General features: G+C 37.5%; 1 protein-coding gene across 1 annotated transcript in view; it reads left to right on the forward strand.

Moving 5' to 3' along the window:
• ETFA (electron transfer flavoprotein subunit alpha) overlaps positions 1-14,208 on the forward strand; it is a 76,247-nt gene that overhangs the window by 9,975 nt on the left and 52,064 nt on the right. The window contains exons 2-5 of the mRNA XM_046650770.1: positions 2,438-2,584; positions 4,860-4,941; positions 5,044-5,126; positions 13,833-13,932. Coding sequence (XP_046506726.1) covers positions 2,438-2,584; positions 4,860-4,941; positions 5,044-5,126; positions 13,833-13,932 — 412 coding nt within the window. The remainder of the gene's footprint in view (positions 1-2,437; positions 2,585-4,859; positions 4,942-5,043; positions 5,127-13,832; positions 13,933-14,208) is intronic.

Raw genomic sequence — 14,208 nt, forward strand, 5'->3', positions numbered from 1 at the left:
CGAACTGGTGAACCCTGGGCCGCTGAGAAGGGCACTTGACTGCTGCATCACCAGGCCGGCCCCCACCATGTAATTCTACAGATATATATTTGTGTTAGACTCTGGGGATAAAAAAATGAACAGGTACGGGGCCGGCCTGGTGGCGCAGCGGTTAAGTTCACACATTCTGCTTTGGCGGCCAGGGTTCGCCGGTTTAGATCCCAGGTGTGGACCTATGCATGGCTTGTCAAGCCACGCTGTGGTAGGCGTCCCACATATAAAGTAGAGGAAGATGGGCACAGATGTTAGCTTATGGCCAGTCTTCCTCAACAAAAAGAGAATTGGCAGCAGATGTTAGCTCGGGGCTAATCTTCCTCAAAAAAAAAAAAAAGAACAGGTATGGTATTTGTCTTCTAAAAACTTTCATTCCCTCCCAAGGATTGTGAATTGTTGTGAATTGCTATAACTTTTATGGAGAATGGTTTGTGTCAGTCAGTGTTAAAAAGCCTTAAAAGTGTGCCTACCTCTTGATCTAACACTTCTAGGAATTTTTCATTAGAAAAGCATCTTAAGATACGCATTAAGATTTCTAATGTTAATTTAAACCAGCTTGTGTAAGAAGGTAATTTTTTATTGTAAAAAAGAAAAAGATATACAGACAGGTACTTGATTTGACAACAACAAAAGTCTCATTTTCTCCCCTTTCCTTGCTTCAACTAAACAAAAAGGGAGGAAAAAGACAAAAAATGTCACCTATTGATACACAGTGCAGTGATTCCTTCCTCTGGCATGTCCTGCTGTGCTCATCTCTTCCTCTTCCCACCCTCAGGTTGGTGTGGCTCAGGAAGCATTTCTACTCCAGGGATGCTTACGCTAGAGTCTCTGGTCCCCAGCTCTGTGATTGAGTTCATCAAGGATAGAGGACGTTTAGAGGGCTGAGGAGAAGGTTAGGGATGAACTGGTAGTGTAGGAGGTAGGTAGGTGTGTAGGTATGTAGAGTAGAGGGGTAGGAGGGTTCCTATCTTCTTGAAGGTTGCACAGAATCTGGCTTAGTCTTCTGTGGAAGCAGAATAGCTAGAGTAGAGTCTGGCCGGCTTCCAGACAGAAAACTCTTTCTAGGAAAATAAGGGAACTGTCATCTGTTGAGCATCAGTGCAAAGATTTAGCTCTGAGGATGGTCTTCTCTGCATTGTTTATAATAATAAAAAATTACTGATAACCCAGATGGCTGCAGAGACTGGTTAACTGGTATGCTTATATACTATATTAATGAAAAGGTGAAAAATATTAAAATGTAACCATTGATATTTACAATATATAAATGAAAACAGGTATTTTGTAAATTTAGTTGTGTAACCAGCATTATGGTTTCCTGTCTGGCTTCCCTTCATTCATACCCTCCTTGTAAATTTCCAGCTCTGGGTAAATTTTATACTATGCTTTCTTCACTCCAACTCCAGGTCTGAAGATTATTGCTGAGTTAAGCCACACAATCGTCAGTGCCTCTTTTTCTCATTGCCATTTCCCACAAGGATAGTTCCAGAGTTTTCTTCTTTCCTCATGCCTGTGGTGCCCGTCCTCCTCTTTTCGCATGACAGGAACACCTGAACTTCGTTCCTTTCTTCCTCATGATTCTCTACTTCATGCTTTGCAGCCTCCAACATTTTGGATCTCTTCATTAACTGAAAAACTGTTCTGACTTATAATTGTGTGTGAGCAAGTCTTATTTCCCTTCAAATCTTTGAGCACAGGGTCCATTTTTGTCCATCTATGTGTTCCTGGTGTTTGGAATTATTCCAGGTGAGCATGAACTATTGGTGATCTCTTGATAATCCACAGTAGATATGAGTGGATATTGGTTGGTTCCAAGATACTGTCTACAAGCTTCTTTTTTGAATTTGGAAGCATATTTGAACAGTTGAAACTTCAGCAAAATTGCTATGTAGTGTTGTATTTTCAAAGACAGATTTACATTATCTTTTATTTTGGTATTGAATGCATTTTGCCTGAAGCAATAAAATCAACTCTAGTAACTGATTTCAGATCCATTATTTCTGGATATACTGTACTCTTTAGCAGTATTGCTGCAGGTGAATGTAATTGGTAATAGTTTGATTCTTAGTTTGACGGTTAATATGTTCTAAGGATTTTAAATGTAGATATATTTGGCAGTTTCTAATTGAACATAGATTAGTGGGAAGGTTTTTTTTGAAATAATTAAAAATTTTTTCTAACAGTAAAACTAATTTGCATGTTTCATGTTAGGGAAAAATATTAGTAATAGAGTGATAGATACAAATAACTCAATTTTTGCTAGTGAACAAATACTTTATAAATACATTTATAGAACTGAGTATTATGTATAGTTTTCTTTAAAGTACATGTGCTTAACAATTAGAGTAAAAAAAACCCTACTTGTGTGACAACATTCTTTTCCCTTTTTTTTCCCTCTTTTTAGGCCTCATTGCTACGATTTCAGAGTACCCTGGTAATAGCTGAACATGCAAATAATACCCTAGCACCTATTACATTAAATACCATCACTGCAGCCAAACATCTTGGAGGTGAGGTGTCCTGCTTAGTAGCTGGAACCAAATGTGACAAGGTGAGAAATTTTTAAGGTCAACCATAGCAAATACAATCTCTATCAAGAGACCGGGAACGATGCGACAGAGAATTATACTGAGGACTTTAGCCCAGACTGGGCTCTAATTCTCATTAAATGGCCAATATCACAACCATTACTAAGTGTGAAAAAGGAGCTAAAAGGTTTGCTCACTAAGCATTTTGTCTTTTGAAATGAGCATACTTGATTTAGTTTCACTGGCACCATTATGTGCCATCAGGTACCAAGTAGAATGATAATGTTTGAGTCCCCTTTGAGGGCCAATCCTTTTTTTGTATTGATGAATATACTTGCTAATCGCTTGTAATTCCTGAAAGTGGTAAATCTGGACAAAGTGTCATGGGTGTTAATTTTTAATTGGTATGAGAATTCAAATGTAGGTATTATACTTTCCAAACTATAGCTGGAACTAAAAGATGTTCTTTGTTTTTTTTGTTGTTGTTGTTAAGACAATGATAGCCTTGTAAACTAACCCCCTGGAAAGGTGCTATAATATGGTTTGCAGAGTATTGTACCACTGGGCTGCAGTGTAGTTGAAATTGTACTCCAATTAAGCTTACCCAGCTTCAGCCACCACTTCCCTCTCAGACCACACGGTAGCTGCTGAGTGTGTGTAGTTGGGGGCTTGGACCTCAGAGGAGGAAGTGTGGAGAGAACATGTTTCTTTGTAGAGGAGTTTACGTATTTTTTATTAAATGTCATTGATGCAGAGCATGTGATAAAATATGCAGGTTCAGAATGCTAGTGTCACTTCTCTCTGATATCTTACATGAAATTGGTATCTTAAGAGAAGGTATTCTAACAGGTTTGGGGTTCAGTTGTGTGAATTTCTTTACCTAAATCCTGCTAACAACTATTGAATCTTATGTAGTTGATATTAACCACAATGGATGATGACATGGCTAAGCTATCTTTTTTGATTGCCCTGCTTTCAGATATGTAAGTTCTGGGTTTGAGCACTTATTTTGCTGTGAGTTTAAATAACTATTTTAATATTACTTTAAAAATATTTGAAGTGCTATTTTATTTACACTATTTTGAGAAAAATCAAAACAAGTCATCTTCTCTTCAATTATAATCTCATTATCATGTCATATTCTAATCTTAAAGAAAAATAATCAGTACCTGTATAAAGAGATTCTGTTAATAGCCTAGGCAGATTTCAGTTTTATTCTGTTTTCTTTAGCTGTTTATTGTAAACAGCAAGTGATTCTTCTGTGTAGTGCCTAAAGTTTTTGCTGGTAAAAAAAGATAGTTTTTATAGTACAAGATAGTCTGCCAGTGAATACTTGATTCAACACAGGTTTTTTTGTGCTGCATCCTTTCTTCAGTGAATATTGTTGCAACCTTACAGTCCATTGAGGGGGGCAGAAGGCACAGCCTTTTATGACTACTCATCAGTGAATCAGCGTGAAGGTAAACAAGAAGACAGAAGACCATAATATGATTTTCATGTCTCTGCTAAAGCAGAAACCAGTCATGCTGTAGTTAAAGAGACTTTAAAGGGGGAATTCTAATTGCCTTTTGTATAAAGGAAATCTCAGTGGTCAGAAAGCTTTCCCAGAACACCATCCTGATGCCAAACAGGAAAAATGAGGAGTTAAAATATTTTGCTTCATCATAAATAAATATATGTAGATGGACAGGAACTCAGTGACTGACAATGGACTATTATATAAGATTTTCTCTATGGCCCAGATTCACTAGTTTTGATATTGGCAGAAATTATTGCCAAATAAAGTGCAGTGGCCTGTATACCAGTGTGGTTAGGTCTTATTCTTTACCTCCAGGAAACCCTAAGTCTGGAATGTATTGGCTGTGTTATTAGTTTGTGTGTGTGTGTGTGTGTGTGTGTGTGTGTGTGAGAGAGAGAGAGAGAGAGAGAGAGAGAACCTAATCATTGCCTTATTTTCACCATTTCTAAAATGATGGCTTACACTTGCATTGAACAAAAGGTAAAGAGCTCAGTTTATAGTTAAATTTGAATAAAGAGCTGTGTTGATTTTAGTTTATTGATTAGTACTTTTCTTTTTTGGGGCAGGAATTTTTGTTTAAGGTCAATTGATAGCAAGATCAATTGGCATTATATTTTCTTTGTTAAAGAATTTTTTTTTATTCCTAAGTAGCCCCTTTTCTAATAAGAATGATTTTTGCAAGTGGCCTTTAAGGTTTTATGCTCTGTTGATATTTATAGTGGGTGGCTCTATTTGTGTCTTTCTGTTAGGTGGATAATTAAAAAGTCTCTTAATCGTAGGTGGCACAAGATCTCTGCAAAGTAGCTGGTGTAGCAAAAGTTCTGGTGGCTCAACATGATGCATACAAAGGCCTCCTTCCAGGTAACGTTTTCCAGTGGAAAAAATGTAATGTCTAAATTACGCTTGAATATATGAATATGAAAATATTATGAAATGTGTCTATCAAATGTGTTTAATTCTCAGAGGAACTGACACCATTGATTTTGGCAACTCAGAAGCAGTTCAGTTACACACACATCTGTGCTGGAGCATCTGCTTTTGGAAAGGTAAGAAGATTGAGAATATGGCATCTGATGTCACTACTCAGAAGGGGTCGATTTCATTGTGCTGACAATGTACAACAGTCTTTGTTTAGATAGCTAATCATGGCTTTCTGAATGAATGTTGTAATTTTGCTAAAATTTATTCTTTCGAGATTTTATTGTAATTTTTGTTTAAAATGCTATCCCCATGTTTTGAAATTTTGTCACAGAGACAACTCTGTTCTTTAAAAATTTTGTCGTAATTTATTAGAATGCCTCTTTCCAATTTTCAAATTTTGTCATGGAGAAAACTCTATTTAGGCTATTTAAAAAATTATTTTTCTTTAAAAACAATGTTGGACTGTCTCTGTGTGTGAATGTCATTTGTATTAGAAACCCATCTTAAGTGGTAGTTTGTGTGGCTGATGGATATTTATCAAGGCCAAATCCTGTCTACTTGAGGGGTTTGGGCAGGGCTGTGTGGTGGTTGAAAACATTGTTAGGGTAAAGCAAGCTGTAATCTGATCTTGTGCATTGTGATATGTCTGAAGAAAGAATGTGCTATCAGATGGATAGTGGTCTGCATGAAGTTTTTTAAAAAGGGAGGAGAGGGAGGTAGGGGGAGCCCAAGAGAAGGAATTTGTCACTGGGTCTTGCTCTCTCTGTGGCCATGGGTATCGTCTTCGCTCCCTTTTCTTGTATCCCATTCTTAATCTACAGTTTTTAGTTTTTATTTTTGCTTTTAAAGATTATAAATCAAGTTGTACAAAAATACATTCTTCTTATAAAGGATGCATACAGTACAGCAGTATGCACAGCAAGGTATCAGAGTCTCCTTTCTTATTCCCAACTCTCTCTTCCATCTTCAGAAGTACAGATGTTAACAATTTTACATTCTTTTAGGCTTCTTTCTGTGTTGATTTTCAGATTGTAATACACACACAATTTTTTTTCTTTTAACTCTAAAATGGGATAATATTTTATGAATTGTTTAGCAACTAGTGGTTTTTACTTAAGAGTATGTCTGGAAAATATTTGCTCATAGCATGTCTGTCTCCTTTTTCTTATAACTGCATAATAATCTGTATTTAGCCAAGGATGGACAGTTAGGTTGTTTCTAATTTTTTTGTATTTATGAACTTTGCTGCAAGGAAATGTCCCTGTATGTACCTCTTTGTATACATATGCTGGCATTTATTTAAAATGGCGTCCAGGAAGTGAAATAGCTGGGTAAAGATTATGTGTTTTAAAATTTTGATATATATTGCTAAGTTACTCTTAAAAGAATGCCTCAGGGGCAATCCCCTGGGTTTAATGGTTGAGTTCGGTGTGTTCTGCTTTGGTGGCCCGGGTTCACAGCTTCAGGGCCTGAGTGGGGATCTATACCACTCATCAGCCATGCTGTGGCAGTGACCCACATACAAAATAGAGGAAGACTGGCAAAGATGTTAGCTCAGGGCTAATCTTCCTCAAGCAAAAAGAGAGGAAAATTGGCAACAGATGTCAGTTCAGGGTGACTCTTCCTTGGCCAAAAAAAAAAAAGAAGGATGCCTCAGTTTATACTCCATCAGTGCATATGAGAATAGCTTGCCAATACTTTGTATTCTACATTTTAACATTTTTTCCCCTAATCTGACGGGTGAAGACTATATCTTTTTAAGTTTTGTATTTCTGTAATTGATATTGAGATCAAATATCTTTTCATATAATTATTGGTTATTTTTATTTCTTCTTTGAATTGTCTTAATTTGACTTTTTTCCCCTTTACATTTGCAGTTCTGTTATGATTGACTTTTAAATATGAGTTTGGGGAGTAAGATATAAGCTGTTTCATCAAATAACCATGTTGAGTGACATTAACAGTGAGTTCCCAATACATTGATCTCTCTCTCTTTTTTTTTTAAGGTATACTTTTTGGTGAGGAAGATTGGCACCGAGCTAACATCTGGTGTCAATCTTCCTCTTTTTTTTCCCTCCACAAAGCTCCAGCACATACTTGCATATCCTAGTTGTAAGTCATTCTTGTTCTTTTATGTGGGATGCCGCCACAGCATGGCTTAATGAGTGGTGTGTAGGCACATGCTCAGGATCCGAACTGGTGAACCCTGGGCTGCTGATGTGGAGTGTGCAGACTTAACCACTTGGCCACAGGGCCATCCCCTGATCCGTTTTCTTGCAAAATGTGTGTTTGTGAATATTTATCTGTGGTACAGTATTGCTTCTAGACATGAATCACCGCAAACTGTGTAGGGACCTTGCACAGTCCCTAAACACGTAAATCATTCTAGTTTGTTTTTAACTTCTAGAAGTATCAATTTGAACTCATTAAAATTTTTCTTTGAAAGTTAGTAGAATTCCTAGGCAATAACAGAATTTTCAGTGTACAATGTAAATACTGAGTTTAATGAACAATTGTTCTTTTTTTTAGGTTGTCACATTGCAGACTATCATAACTTTTTCAGTTTTTATATGAGGTTCAGTAATTGACAAGTAAGATGGTTCCACAGACATATCTGACCTTGGGCTATCATTTACCTTCCTGTAGTCTGTTTTTCTTACATGAAATGGTGCAGTTTGAACAATCGATGTTTTAAGATCTATCAACTAGAGAAGTTAAAAAATGGAGTGGGTTTCCTCTACAATAGGTTTTCTTTTCCCTGAGGATGATTAACTCAGAGGCTTGGCATCCAACTACTGTATTTTGGCATGTTAGAGATGAGCACTGAAATAAAAAATTTCCTCTCTGAGAGTTTTGATCCTGTTTTGTGTGATTTACACAATTTCATGCATCTTGAGTTCCTGTGATGGCAGTTCACCTAAAAGATTGTTAAACCAAGGAAGGGTGTTTGTTGTATCTAATTAGCTAGATTTTAATACTCTGGACTTAATTACTATGTTGTGACATATTGGAGTTTTGAGGACAAGGGTCACATAATAGTAGCTGGTGCTGCAGCCTCTGAAAAGAACACTCTGGCAGTTATTGCCTCTCCTTCCCTGAAACCAGGTGGTCAAGCCTGTTGGATAACATAGAGATAGATCTTTTACCATCCACCCTCTCAGGACATTTAGATGGAAGATCAGACCTGGAAAAACATGCCTTTAAGTACGGTGGTAAATTTACTTTCAAGAATTCCCCAGAGAAGCCATCTGGTCCTGAACTTTTATTTTTTGGGAGAGTTTCGATTATTGTTTGATTACTTGTGATTGGTCTATTCAGATTCTCTGTTTCTTCTTGATTCAGTTTTGGGACGTTGTATGAGTCTAAAAATTTATCCAATTCTTCTAGGTTATCCAATTTGTTGGCATATAGTTTTTCATAGTATTCTCTTATAATCCTGTGTATTTCTGTGGTATTCATTGTAATTTCTCCTCTTTCATTTCTAATTTTATTTGGGCCTTCTCTCTTTTTACTTAGTAGGTCTCGGTAAGGGTTTGTCAATTTTGTTTATCTTCTCAAAGAACCAACTTTTAATTTCCTTGATTTTTTCTATTGTTTTTTTTAGTCCCTATTTCATTTATTTCTGCTCTAATTTTTATTAGTTTCCTCCTCCTGCTGACTTTGGGCTTCATTTGCTCTTCTTTTTCTAGTTCTGTTAGATATAGTTTAAGATTACTTATTTGAAATTTTCCTTGTTTGTTAAGGTGGGCCTATATCGCGATAAATTTCCTTCTTAGCACCACTTCTGCTGCATCTCATAAGAGTTGGTATGTTGTATTTTCATTTGTCTCCAGGTGTTCTTTGATTTCTTCATTGACCCAATAGTTGTTCAGTTAGTTTCATGTTGTGTAGTCTCCACATATTTGTGACTTTCCCAGCTTTTTTCTTTTAGTTGATTTCTAGTTTCATAACTTGTGGTCAGAAAAGATGCTTGATATGATTTGAATCTTCTTAAATTTATTGAGGCTTGCCTTGTTTCCCAACGTATGGTCCATCTTTGAGAATGTTCCTTGTGCACTTGAGCAGAATATGCATTCTTCTGTTTTTGGATAGACTGTTTTATATATATCTGTTAAGTCCATCTGGTCTACTGTTTCATTTAAGGCCACTGTTTCCTTGTTGACTTTCTGTCTGGATGATCTATGCATTGGTGTAAGTGGGATGTTGAGGTCTCCTACTATTGTTGTATTGCTGTCAATTTCTCCCTTTAGCTCTATTAATAGTTGCTTTATATTCTTTGGTGCTGCTGTGTTAGGTGCATATATATTTGTAAGTGTTATGTTCTCTTGGTGGAATGTCCCTTTTATCATTATATACTGCTCCTCTTTGTCTCTTTTTTTTTTTTTTTTGAGGAAGATTAGCCCTGAACTAACATCTGTGCCCATCTTCCTCTACTTTATATGTGGGATGCCTGCCATAGCATGGCTCGACAAGCAGTGCGTAGGTCCACACTAAGAACCTGAACTGGCAAACCCTGGGCTGCTGAAGCAGAACATGTGAACTTAACTGCTGCACCACTGGGCTGGCCCCTCTCATTGTCTTTTTTTATGTCAAAGTCTGCTTTGTCTGATAAGTATAAGCATGACAACACCTGCTTTCTTTTGCTTGTCATTTGCCCTGGAGTATCATCCCTTCACTCTGAGCTTTTGTCTGTATTTAGAGCTTAGATGTGTTTCCTGGAGGCAGCATATTGTTGGATCTTGTTTTTTAATCCACCCAGCCACTCTGTGTAATTTGATTGGAGAATTCAATCCCTTTACATTTAGAGTGATTACTGATTTACGGGGGCTTAATACTGCCATTTTATCTCTTGTTTTCCGGTTGTTCTGTGTTCCCCTTGTTTCTCTTCCCTCATATTTCTAACTGCCGTTTCAGTTTGGTGATTTTCTGTGATGGTTTTCTCTTTATTTATGATTTGTGTCTGTGTTCTGATTTTTTGTTTAGTGGTTAACATGAGGTTTGTATAAAAAATGTCATGGGTGAAATAGTCCATTTTCTGATAGCCTCCTATGTTCTGTAGCCTAAGCAGGTTCCATCCCTTTCCTCTTCCATTTCTGAGTTAATGTTGTCACAAATTATTATTTTTTGTGTTGTGAAATTGAACTGTTTATGGTTATTTTTGATGCTTTTTTCCTTTCATCATTTATGTTATAATTGTTTGCTAACCTGTTAGATAGAGAGCTGCAATTTTCTGATTTTTGTCTACGTATGTATCTCCTTGCTCAGAGCTTTGTAAACCTTTGCCTTTGTGTTTCAGGTAAGAGGGCTTACTTCATCATTTCTTGTAAGGGGGATCTAGTGTCAAGGAACTCCCTCAGCTTTAGTTTATCTGGGAAAACTTTTATTTCTCCATGATACCTGAAGGATAGTTCCACTGGATAGAATATTCTTGGCTGAAAGTTTTTGTCTTTCAGTATTTAAATATATCATTCCATTCTCTCCTAGCCTGTAATATTTTTGCTGAGAAATCTGCTGAAAGCCTGATAGCAGTTCCTTTGTAGGTTATTTTCTTCTGTCTTGCCCTTAATATTTTTTCTTCATTATTGACTTTTGCCAGTTTTAATATTATATGCCTTGGAGAAGGTCTTTTTTGCATCGATGTAATTAGGAGTTCTATTGGTTTCATGTATTTGTAAGTCCAGTTCCTTCCCCAGTTTTGGAAAGCTCTCACTTGTTATTATTTTGAACAAGCTGTCTACTCCTTTCTCCCCCACTTCTCCCTCTGGAGTACCTACAATCCTTATGTTGCTTCTCCTAATTGAGTCAGATATTTCTTGAAGAATTTTTTCACTTTTTAAAAATCTTATTTCTTTCTCCTCTACCTGAAGCATTTCTATCCTGTCATTCCCTAATTCTGTCCTCCGTAATGTCAGCTGTATTTTTTATGGCTTCTAGTTTATTTTTTATCTCACTAATTGTGTTCTTCATATCCAGAGTTTCTGTATAGTTTTTTTTAAGGGCTTCAGTCACTTTGGTGAAGTATTTCTTCTGCTCGTTAATTTTATTCCTGAGATCATTGAATTGCCTGAGTTTTCTTGTAACTCATTGAGTTTCCTTATGACAACTATTTTAAATTCTCTGTCATTGAGATTGTAAATTTCTGTGACTTCAGGAATGGTTTCTAGAGACTTGTCATTTTCCTTCTGCCCTGAAGTGTTACTGTAGTTCTTCATGATGTTTTGGTTTTTTTTCCTTCTTCTTCTCCCCAAAGCCCCCTAGTACATAGTTGTATATTCTAGTTGTAGGTCCTTCTAGTTCTACTATGTGGGATGCTGCGTCAGCCTGGCTTGATGAATGGTGCTAGATCCGCACCCAGGAACCAAACCAGTGAAACCCTGGGCTGCTGAAGCAAAGCGCGCAAACTTAACCACTTGGCTATGGGGCTGGCCCCCATCATGGTGTTTGATGAATTGATCCTTTGCCTCTGCATTTGTGGTAGCATCAGGTCGCAGATTCCACCTGTCACTGCTGGGGTGGAACAGGAGCTTTGTTTCTGATGCTGCCCCATCTGCTGGAAGTTGTGTGGGTAAGGCTGCTCTGTGCTTGGGTGGGCTCTTGGTGGGTCACTCTAGTGTTGGTAGGGCCTCTGTGCTCAGTGGGTGGGTTGCACAAGCATGGACCTGCACTGCGCTCATGGGTGGTTTAGCTGAGCTGCTGTGTTTGGTGGGTGGGGCACCTTCACAAGGGCTGAGCTGCTGCTGCTGGGGGGAGCATTCCCATGGGCAGGGCCACCATGGCACAGTGGGTGCTCCTGCAGGTGTGACTACCACTCCAAAAGTGTTCATGCCCCCAGACTCAGCTGTTCCCACCTCCTCTTACAGTGTTGCCGGGCTGCTGTGTGAGGCTCTGTGACCTTGCTTACTGCTGCTGGGAAGAGGGAGGGGTGTGCTCACCTGATTCCACTGCTTTCTGGGGATCCAGTCCACTCACTTTCAGATGTACGGCTGTGTGGATCTCTCAGGCGTCCTGTTGTGCTGTGTAGGGAATCTTCTGTTGGTTAATGAATGTCTGTTTTGTTGTAACTTAGAGGGGAGAGGCAAAGGGAATAGCTCACTCCACCATGATGCTGACATCACCCTGACCAAACCCTTTATTTTCTACGAGATCTTAATTTTTTCTAAACTATGGAACTTTTAAGTAGCTTTTCTATCATGGTTGAAAGAGCATTTCTATATATATGTAGGTAGCAAACTGAAAATTAGAAAATCTTTCCTGTTGGAGATATGACAGGAGGAAATTGATTTAGGCCGTCAACACTTGTTAGCATCAATTTATATAGACCACTTGTTAGATAAGGGGTAAGGACATAAGATAAATAGAAGACACAAAATCTCTGCCCTCAGGGTGCTTATAAATTTAGTTGAAGGTCATATAGTATGTATATTAAAAATTATTTCTAAACAAAATACATGCTAGTGCCAATTAGATATTGTACATTCATGTAAGAGGATGCAGAATAAAGGACTAATTAGAGGATAATCCTGGGAGAATTCTTAGAGAACAGAGAGGGTTTGGGGATAGAATGAGGGGAGGAACATGGATACTGTTATAGTGAAAGTTTACCTGCCAGAAGTGGTATCATTTATCAAGTTCAAGAGATGCCGTCTATTTGTATGATAAAAGCAACACTTCACTTTTTTTATTCCACTTAGATAATGTCATCATCTGAGAGACCTTTGAGTCTAGAAAGTATGGAAATTCAGTCTTCACTAACTGACACTCTCTGTTTAAGAGCTCTGGAGTCATAGAATTTTAGTCTAGAGGTATAGGGATTCTCTTCTTTTCATCGTGAGGTGAGGTAACTGAAACCTGGAAATATTGTGAGATCCCTGCTAGAGAGAGCAAAGTTATCACATGTATCTATTCCAGAGATGTTACATGCATATATGAGGAGAAGTGTATACATTAATTTTTGTTGCTCTTTTTATACATACTATACATGCTGTGCTTCACCTTTGTCATATGTATTTTTTTTTTTGGTGAGAAAGGTTGGCCCTGAGCTAACATCTGTTGCCAATATTCCTTTTTTTGCTTGAGGAAGATTGTCACTGAGCTAACATCTGTGCCAGTCTTCCTCTACCTTATGTGGGATGCTGCAATAGCATGGCCTGATGAGCAGTGCTAGGTCCGTGCCAGGGATGCAAACCTGTGAACCCTGGGCCACTGAAGTGGAGCGTGCAAACTTAACCAAACTATGCCACCGGGCCAGCTCCTTTTTCATTGTTTTTTATGATTATATAGGATTCCATTATATGGATAAACTATAATTTATAAACCTATCCCCTGTTGATGGACATTTAGGTTAGTTTTGATCTTTTTTTATGCTATCGATTTTTTAAAAGGTGAAAATGTCTTTGAAATTTTTCTTTCATACACTTTAAGTAAATATGTACAAGTATTTTCTTTTTCAGTATTTGAGAATTTTACTGCTCTTCTGAGTATTTTTTTATCTCTTCTTATCTAAATTCAGTAATCTGTAACTGTCACACTCTGTAAGTGATGTTTGTTAAAGCAAATATCATATCTCATAATTCAACATACTGAATGAAGGTGGTTTATTACTATAAAACTGATAAAACTCTTAATGTAGTTAAAGTAATGGTTGGCTCTTACTTAGTCTTAAAGGCTGTCCAAAAAGTTGTACTTAAAGTTGCAGTATGTCTAAAGATGCATGTAAAGTATATTTGAATTAAAATTTCTACAGAATATGCATTTAGAGAATGTTATTGCTGATAGTTTATAGCCATGCATTAGCACGTATGTGTGTAACTCACTGTTTATTTTACTTTTAGAACCTTTTGCCCAGAATAGCAGCCAAACTTGATGTAGCCCCAATTTCTGACATCACTGTGATCAAGTCACCCGACACATTTGTAAGAACTATTTATGCAGGTGAGTACGCAAGGAAAATAATTAATAAACATGTTAAATTTTTATAAATTTTAAAAGCAGAAATTAATTCTTGAAGTAGGATTTTCTGTCTGTCTTTATTTCTTTTTTTGTTTGAGGAAGATTAGCCCTGAGCTAACATCTGCTGCCAATCCTCCTCTTTTTGTTGAGGAAGACTGGCCCTGAGATAACATCTGTGCCCATCTTCCTCTACTTTGTATATGGACGCCTGCCACAGCATGGCTTGACAAGCAGTGCATAGGTCCACACCTGGGATCT

Source organism: Equus quagga, chromosome 2 (assembly GCF_021613505.1).
Source record: "Equus quagga isolate Etosha38 chromosome 2, UCLA_HA_Equagga_1.0, whole genome shotgun sequence".
Lineage (NCBI taxonomy): Eukaryota > Metazoa > Chordata > Mammalia > Perissodactyla > Equidae > Equus > Equus quagga.